At 44.9% G+C, this 9,609-nt stretch overlaps 1 protein-coding gene across 3 annotated transcripts in view; it reads right to left on the bottom strand.

Annotated features, from left to right (window-relative positions):
• UPF2 (UPF2 regulator of nonsense mediated mRNA decay) overlaps positions 1 to 6,147 on the bottom strand; it is a 53,910-nt gene extending 47,763 nt beyond the window's left edge. For 2 of the 3 annotated variants that reach the window (XM_009086899.4, XM_050970085.1), the window contains exons 1-2: positions 5,741 to 6,147; positions 657 to 1,036 (exon numbers count right to left, since the gene is read on the bottom strand). In XM_009086899.4, coding sequence (XP_009085147.1) covers positions 657 to 1,018 — 362 coding nt within the window. In that variant the 5' untranslated portion in view covers positions 1,019 to 1,036; positions 5,741 to 6,147. Of the gene's footprint in view, positions 1 to 656; positions 1,037 to 5,136; positions 5,493 to 5,740 lie in introns of those variants that run through there. The other variant, XM_050970084.1, reaches the window with a different exon arrangement.
• Positions 6,148 to 9,609: the final 3,462 nt, after the last annotated feature.

Here is a 9,609-nt window from a genome sequence, read left to right on the forward strand (position 1 = left end):
GAGTCTGGGGATGCACAGGGAGCTGGAAGGGAACACAGCCAGGACAGCTGACCCCAACTGACCCAAAGGATATCCCAGTCCATATGACACCATGGCCAATACATAAATCTGGGGGAAGAAGGAAGGAGAGGGATGAGAGGAGTGATGGTGTTTGTCTTCCCAAGTCACTGTTAACGTTTGATAGAGCCCTGCTGTCCTGGGGATTGCCAGGGAAGTGGGGAATTAATTCCTTGTTTTGGTTTGCTTGCCTGCACAGCTTCTGCTTCATTGAACTGTCTTTATGTCAACCCACGAGATTTCTCACTTTTCTGATTCTCTTCCCCATCCTGTTGAGGGGAGGGAGTGGCTGTGTGGAGCTGATGCGAGCTGGGGTTAAATCACAACATCTACTCAAGCACAATTGTGCTCTCCATGGTCATCACATGTAGAACACTACCAAGCCCCCATAATAGAGACCAAAGTAACAGAGGTTACAAGTGAAAACTCAAAACCCCTTAGAAGTCATAAATTACTATCAGAGAGGCACATAAAACTTAAAACATTACTTGCAACTTATTAAAAGTAACTCCAACACTTCATCTTTTATAACTCTGACCACAATCCTGATTACAGAACTCCAGCATTTGGCCCAATTAAACCTTTAAAAGATAACTTACTTCAGTTGGGCAGCTTCTTCTTCTTGTTTCTTTTTTTCTTCCTCCTCTTGTTTCTTTTTCTCCTCTTCTTCAAGTTTCTTTTTTTCTTCTTCTTCTTTCTTCTTTTGCTCCTCTTCTGCCTTTACTTTATCCTCCTCTTTTTTCTTCCGCTCCTTGTCTTCCTTCTTTCTTTTATCCTCTTCCATTTTTTTCTTTTTATCTTCAGGAACCTTTAAAGTCTCTCTCTTCATACCAACCTTCACATCTTCTTTTGGCTTCTCCCTGGTGCTCACTGGTCGCCTTTCACTAAATTCTTTTTCTTTATTATTCAACTGAGATTCTTTTTCTTCCATATTTGCTGGCTTTTTGCGCTCAGCTGGCATTGTGTTACCCAGGCAAACCTGCAGAACCACAGGAAAACAAGTACTTTTAAATTGCTGTTGATATTTTAGTCATTTTTCACAGCCCACCCATATTCACTTAACTCACAAATGCGTGACTCATCAAAATAAAGGTTTTCTTGAACTAAGGAATGGACCTGACAAGTAAAAACAAATCATTTTGTAAGCATGTTGTTCTGCAAAGCTGTCTTCAGCACGAATTGTGAAATAAAAGCATCTTGAAGTTTCTACAACCCAAGGAATTGAACATAAACAAGTCCATCTGAAAGAAAAATAATTCAAGACTGATGAAAACAAAGTACCCCAAACTTGAAAATAAGTACATGCTTGAAACACCATCATGCATCTGTACCTCACTGACCTTTCTACACATCTCCCAAGAATACTCCTCCTTTCACTACCACTACTTAGGATCATAGGATAATGCAGGTTAGATGGGATCTCAAGTAATTCCTCCTGCTCAGTAATCAGTTCAGACAAGACTGTTCCAGTCCTGGAAAGTGCCAAGGAAAGAAACTGCACAACCCCTCTGGCCAACCTGCTCCAGTGCTGGATTATCCTCACTGTGAAAAGGCATCAACTTGCTCCCTTCTTTCCTCACCCCTCCCAGATGTCCCCAGCATCTCCAGCACTCAGCACAAGTAGCAGCTGAAGAGCGAGCAGTGCTGACTAAGCTGGATGCACAAACCTCCCTGCCAGCAGAGCAAACGGAAATAACATCACAAAGACTGCAATTATCAAGACTTATCAAATGCTACAATTTTTCTCTCCTTCTACTCCACCAACATTTTTGTAGGAGCTTTAGCCTCTTTGGGGTTTCCAGCCCTCCAAGATTTGGTTTCATTTGGCTAAGGACACAAAAGGTAACACATATTGAACACAAAAGGGTAAAATCACAGGACAGTTTTGATTAGGAGGAAACTGTGACAAGCTCCTAGTTCAGGCCCCTGCTCCAAACAGATCAGAGGCTTGAATAAGGCTTTAGTATCTCCAGGAACACAGAAGCAATGGTCCCCTCTGGGCTCACAGAGAAAAAGCTTTTTCTGATACCAACCTGGAAATTGCCATGCACCATACTGTGTTTGTTTCTTTTCATCCTGTCCCTGCACAGCTTGGGGTAGAAGCCAGCTTCATCTCCACTATGCTCTCCCATTAGATTGTTTTAAGACAATAAAAAGAGTTCCCCCTCTCTTCTTACAGATCAAGAAGCCAGTTCTATCTGCTTGTCTTCAGATATCATGTCCTCCAGCCTCCCTGTGTTCTTAGTGATCTTCCAACAGACTTATTTCAGTGGGTCAATGTCTTTGCTGGGAACAGAGAACCCACACCTGGATGTGGTTAAGTACTGAGCAGAGGGGGAAGACTCACCTTCAGCCTTACGGTTAACTCCTGGTGCTACAGCCTAGAATGCAAGGGCATTCTGCTGACTCATGTCAGGGTCAGGAGGGCCAGGCAGGACCACAAGAGGCAACTGTGGTCTTTTTGTTACAATCACCTAGGCTTTTACTTCAGGCTAAATTAATTTCTTAACATCAAAAATAATTTTCACATACTTACATGCTTCAAGTTAAATGCAGGCATAGGTGGGACTGACAGGACACCACTGCAAGTGATGCCTTTTGAAGAGCCATCACTTTGTTATTATTACTAACACTAGTACGATTCCCAATGGCCACCCCTACTTTTGCCTTTCTAACATTTTACTCTGGATTATGAAAACATGCTAGATTCACCAATTCCCTGCATCTACTCAGAGTGGATAATGAGACACCTGCATTCCAATTTAATGTAGAGTGCTTCTGGTATTAATTTTACCTATTTTGAAATATGTTTATAAATAAAACTTCATAATAAAGAAGATATGTTTCTAAAGAAGCACTGCACATTCCCTCTGCCATCTCCCAAACAAGAAAATGACATATTTGTATACTGTCTATCCCACCCAGATGAAACTGTATTACAATATTTAAGGTGCTCATCCAGGACTTCTGAAGAAAAAATGGTGGGCAAAAATTTACAGTATCAGTGTTCACACCTGGGCAGTAACAACTCAGCAATGGGGAACCTATTCATGACTTGGCCTCTGGCAGTAACTGGCAACGGCACCAACAGGGAAATGTCTCTGACACTGACTTATGGAAATCAAATCAGCATTGCTTAAACAAGCAGTAGTACACTTGGCTCCCTAATGCATGTCTACAACTATAAGATGTCAGAACTATTTGAATTCCAAAAACACTGATCTTAAAACAGTATTATTATGAAATCAGTATTTAACCAAAGAGGGAAGGGGTTGCCTAGGTTTAAAGAAATGCTGGAACAGCATGTCACAATTCCAATACTCTGAACAAAATATCCAGCTACACAAGTAACTTTTAACAACAGGGTCATTTACCAATAGGGCCATTCATCCTCTTACTAAATTTAGGAACTCTGAATTCTGCTTTAAAGATGTATCTGATGCTTCCTTCTATAAAAGCAAACTTGAGAAGATGGGATAAAAAGAGAAGGGAGGGAGCATAATTTGGCACGTTATGGTTTTGACCACTTTTTCCCAGTGAACAATGGAGTCCACAAAACCCCCAAAATCTGGTTTTACAGTAGGATTCTGTTCTGTATCCCAGAACAGGTATGTTGCAATACTTCTCACTACCTACTACGTGTACAGCTCCTTATCTCCCAAACCTTTCCGATGGCTCTGCCAGCTCGTTTGTGCCGACACCAAACGCCCGAGGGCAGCAGGAGGCGGTGCTGCCGCTGCCTCCAGCTACACGCGGGCTGATCCAGCGCGGAGCTCCAGCCAGGCGGAGCTCCCAGCCGGAACAGAGCCCCCCCCCGACAGGCAGAGTAGAACTGTCCCACAAGCAACTTTCCCAAAAGCTGTGGGAAGCAGGGAAAAACGGGAACATATGGCTGGCTCACCTGGGCCTCATCTCCATAGCTAACAAGGCTGAAGATGACACGGAAACATTTATTCTATTTAATATCTCACATTTACATTAATGTACTGATGAAAAGGCATAATAATGGCATGAACTGCATAAGGCAACAGACAGGACAAACCAGCACTCACACCAGAAAATTAGGAAGGACAGAGAAAACAGAGACAAAACAAACATCCCTGTGCTTTTGGACTCCTGGCAGCCCATTTCTATACTTACAGGCTTTAACACTCCTTCTCAGTCTCAGCACCTACACACAAAATGTTTTTAGAGGGAACCATTTTTCCTAATTTTTCAGTATTTGACATACAGTGACTCATTTGGAGTTAAGTAAATTTTTATTGTACTTATATTTCTACTTTTTTAAACAATTATCTTGGAATTTGAAAGAATGGGACTGGGTTCATGATGCTCTGAGCTCAGAGACTTAAGAAATAGTTTTGAAGTACAGAAGTAACATTTCAGAAAACCCCTCTATATATTTACTCTTGAGGAAAGCAGAGAGTAAAATAAGGTATTCAGGATCACAAATCTACTCACAATTCAGAATAAAAGCATAAACAGCAACACCTTGGCCATCAAAGCAATACTCTCAAGTCAATAAAAACAGTCTACTCCCAAAGCCTGTAGTAATATGATCTAGAATCCCTATCCTTGCAACCACAAGAATGAGAGAAGGAAATACAGCTCTATTAAACTAAATACAATGAAAATTTTCACTAGAAATTAAATGGATTTCATAAACAGTCCTTTCTGCAGCTACTCTTATTACAAAAGAGATATAGGAGATAATGAATGTAGGCAAGATGTCCCACCTCTGACTGGCTGAAAAATCTCAAAGAGCAACAAACTCCTCCATCACTAGTTATCACACCACTAGAAGGCTGTAAATTTCAAAAACCGAAATGCAATTAAAGTTCTCTTAATGCAAGGGAAGGTGCATAAGAAAAATACCCAGTTCAGTGAGGAGAAAATAAATTTACAGGTCTTGGAAAATGAGACAGCACACAGAAAAAAAAATGTATTGCAGAGAGGAGTCCCCCACATAGTTGGAAGGGAAGGTTCCCAGAATATCCTAACTTGGAAAGGACCCACAAGGATCATCAAAGTCCAACTGCTGCCACTGCACAGGACATGCCCAAGAGTCACACCATGTACCTGAGAACATTGTTCAAACACTTCTGGAGTTCTGTCAGGCTCAGTGCTGTGACCACTTCCCTGGGGAGCCGATTCCAGAGCCCAGCCACCCTCTGGGTGAAGACTATTTTCCTGATATCCCACCTAAACCTGCCCTGACACAACTTCAGGCCACTGACACATCTTCTGGCCGGCCTGCCGAACAGCCGGGCACTTTTACTTTCGCTTCTATACCTCTCGGGGAGAATGTTTTGATGCCAAATTTGCAGGAACGCGCTTCCCACCGTGAAACAGAGGCCTAGAGACAAGGCGCTAAGTATAAAAAGACTCCTTCGCTACCACCCCAATCCCCGCTCGCAGCTCTCCCGCAGCCCGGGCCCTTTCCCGGATGGGACCAGCAGCTCGGGAAAAGCAGCTTCCGGTTCTCTCCCGGCCTCCCTCTCCCAGTGCTCTCAGGCACCGCCACCCGAGCCTTCCCTACTCCGAGCTCCACGGCCCCTCCACCTCCGGAACCCCCCACCCCGTGCCCCCGCCAGGCCCCTATGCCCACCTCCCCCCGCCCCCGAGACCCCTTCCCCGCACACGCCCCAGCACTGCCCTCCCGTCCCGTCGGTGCCCGCGGTACCTGTGCCCGGCGCCGACATGGGCCCGCCCGGCGCTGCCGCCGCCGCCGCCGCCTCCTCCTTCTCCTCCGCCCCTCCGAGGCCCCCGAGCGCTTCTCCCCTCACGCCGACCGGGCCGCCGCCGCGCTGCCTGACCCACGGCTCTGCCCCGACCGAGCCCGCCGAGCCCGCCCCGCCACGCCCGGGCGCGAAGGGAGGAGCGGCGCCGCTCTTCGGCGGCAGAGCCGCGGCTGCGGGCGGCGCGGAGCGGCGCTTCCCGAGGGGCGGGGGTTAGGCAGCGCGGAGGGCAGCCCCGCGCGGGGTCCTGGCGGCGGACGGGTTACCGGGAGTGCGGAGGCGGAAGGGGAAGAGGAACGGGAACGAGAGAGGGAATGGAAGAGGAAAAGGGTTCCGCCCCGCGTCCCTCACAGCGGCGGAAAAGGGGGAAATAGACTCTGAATGTCGCTTCCTTGGTGACCTCAGCGCACGACTCGGCTTGTGGAGCCGCGTGACGTCACTGCGGTGACGTGTCTGTGCCTGGCAGGCTTCACGGCAGCCGTCATGTCGCGGGTGGGGCCCTCCGGTGTCACCGTGATAAAACCTTGGGGTGACAGTGTCCAAACACCAGCTTGCTGCCTCAGGGGTAGTTTCACGGGCGTCCATTACTGTACCCAGTTCTGGGCTCAGCACAAGGGAGACGAGGAGCTGCTGCAGAGAGTTCAGTGGAGCCACAGGCATGAGGAAGCCTCTGGAGCATCTCCCCTGTCAGGAGAGACTGCGGGAGCTGGGCCTGATCAGTCTGGAGAAGAGAAGACTGAGAGGGCATTTCATTAATATAACTAAATGTCTCCAAGGCAGGTGCCAAGAGCCTGGTGCCTGGCTCATCTCAGTGGTGCTGAGTGACAGAGCAATGGTCATAAAATATAAGAGATTTCACTTCCAATGAGAAAGAACTTCTTTTCATTGATGGTGGCAATAGGACAGGCTGCTCTCCGAGGCTCCCTCTGGAGACATTCACAACCCACCTGAATGTGTTCTTGCATCACCTGCTCCTGGTGACCCTGCCTTGGCTTGGACGGGAGATGATCCCGGCCTGGAGATGATCCCGTCCAACCCTGCCTTGGGTTGGACAGGATCATCTCCAGAGGTCCCTTCCAAACCCACCCATTCTGTCATTCTGTGATTCTGCCATTATTTTCTACTATAAATTTGGTCTCTCTGCCCTCAAGTCCAGTCACTGTCCCCACCTGGACATCTGAGGATATTTTACAGTGGTGAATTTAGTTCAACTCCCAGATTTGTTGGAAAGGCTCTCTGCCTGCAGTTCTGGGCACAGCATCACCTCTTGGGCAACTCTAAAGCTGCCTAAGCTGGAAAAAGCTGGCACAGCCCAGAGTTGCAGAGTGAGAATCTGGTGTTTATTTTACGTTTGGAATCCAGGTTCTGACAGAAGCTTTTAGGTTGGGAAAGCCTTTACACCCCTCTGGGCTTAGAACAAGCCTTCAGCAATATTGGACTTTGACAGCAGGCACAGGCCTGGGTGTACATAATGAGGTTATTCAACTGTTAAAGTTGCTTTTTCTTCAGAGGCAAGAGTCAGCCCCAACAGAAGACACTGTTTACTGATGCAGAGCTTTAGGTGTGTTCTGCCAGCTGGTACAGGACTAGACAGGTTGTTTTGGTTTGTTGTTTTTTTTTTTCCAGAGAAGAGCTCTCCTCCCTGCTGTTTTAACTTCACTGCTCATTTTGCAAACTTTCTGGACAAGTTTGAAAGGATGGAATCGTGCTTGTTATTGGCACAGATCATGCACATGTCCCTGCTCATGAGGATCTCAGTTGCTTGCCAAAATATCTTAAACTACCAAGTTGATTCAACTGAATCAAAGGAGTGGAGAAGATCCATGGCACAACATAGTAAAAACAGGGAGAGAAAATCCATGTTAGTGTTGGCACTTTCTTTTCCAAAGGCACTGATCCTTTGGCCTGTCAGTGGGTGCCTTTGAAATACTCTTTTTAGGGGGAATTGGGTTATCCTTGGGTTAAGTATCAGTGGCACTGGCATTACATCAAGAGATGTTGGCTTATTCCTTCTGAAGCACAAAATTGCTGCCCTTTCCAACAAGAATAAAAAGCACAATCACTACAGTTTTGAAAGAAAAGCAAAATCTCCTTTTGTGTTTATACCACACTCCCACATCTACAATTATGTTGGAGCTCTCTCTTCTAAAGGCCATGCAAGCAAACTTCAGAAAACTTTTCCTTCTAAAGTACCAGTTTCATTTGTGCACATACTGACCAAGCTTTTGTACTGATTTACCAAAACCAAAACCAGGTAGATGTTTCCTGAATCTCAGACATAATGCATGTTGGTTTTTTTTAATTCTTGAAGCTCCTCCCAAATTTTTATATATGTTTCCTCAATTACTGGCACAAAACATGCACACAGTATTTAAATTGTGCCAAATACTGGCCTAATGTAGAATCTGTAGGTGTCCTCTATATTTCCTTGCAGCCAAATCCAGAAAAGTATCATCTTTTCTGAGTGATTGGATATTCATATAATTTTTTCAGACCCACCTGCTTTTTTCTCTTTTTCTTCTTTTTTCTTTTCACTGTTTCCTGGAAAGGAGCTACATTTTAGTGCACATAGTCTTTGTGCAATATGTGCGAGCTTTCACCTCATCCTGTTAAAATAAGTTGTCTTTGCTTAACTCCATCTTGACTCTCAGATTCAAGGTAACCTCTCCTCACCACTTACCTCCAGCTGACAAACTTCATCAGCACTCAAGGTGTGGGCAGCTTTTTTGGGTTGATCTAACTACTGAAGTGGCAAGGGGGATAATTCCTTTAGAAATATTCTCAGTGCTGCTGATTTTCTATGCTGCCAGGTAGTGAGACACTTACTATTTAGTATGTGCAGCCTTGGTTTTGGGCATTTCTAGTATTTTTAGTGAGAGCATCATGGAGTACTGAAGGAACTTCTCACAGGAGCCTTCTCTAGGACAGGCTTTGTGCCAGAAGAGCCAGGCTGGGAGAGTCACTTTGCCTACGCCCTCAGCAGTGGTGTTTCTGCTGGCACAGGTACCACCTCCTCACATTTAGACATGAATCAAAGTCAACAAAACCTTTCCTTGACCTAGATAAAGCTACAGCAATGCTTTTGTCACATGTAATCATGTCCTACACAAGATGATTATGCTGGCAAATCTGTAAAGTACTTTAAATCTTTATTAACTGGATTTTGATTCACATAAAAACGCTAACAAGTTGACTTGATGAGATATATTTTTCATAAGCACCTGCTTAGACTTTATTAAACTTCTATTATGTGAACTTATATATACAAATATTCAGTTAGTTCTCTGAGATCTACATAGCGTTTCTGAAACATCTCATTGGAGAAACTGTTCAAACCTATCCCTATCAGTGCTAACTGGGAAATATTCAACTAACTGCCTATATGATTCAAAGCAAAAGCACAGTGATATCTGCTGTTTGACTGCTATTTGTTTAAGAACTGTGGAAAAGTATTTCATCATCCTGCAAAATGCCTGCAACATTTGTCTTTTTCCCAAGCACAGAATGGAAATATTTAACTACATCAAAGTTTTCTCCCTCTCCACTGTCAGCTTCAAAAAAATCACATAATCTCGCAACATTATTTTTAAGGTTCCTTCATTCTAATTGAAGAAAATATGAATTTTCACAGACACATTTCTACTACACATCATTATGGACCACATGTCCACTGTTCTTCTGTCACTGTATCCTTCTGCCCTCCTTACAGCATTAAAGGTCATTTCTTTTTATATTTTTCTCCCACATTGGGTTTTATAAATATGCATAAACCCAACCATGCAGGCCTCAAGGAACACAAGTGGTCCCTCTGCAA

The sequence above is a fragment of the Serinus canaria genome, chromosome 1A (assembly GCF_022539315.1).
Source record: "Serinus canaria isolate serCan28SL12 chromosome 1A, serCan2020, whole genome shotgun sequence".
In the NCBI taxonomy this organism is placed as follows: Eukaryota; Metazoa; Chordata; class Aves; order Passeriformes; family Fringillidae; genus Serinus; species Serinus canaria.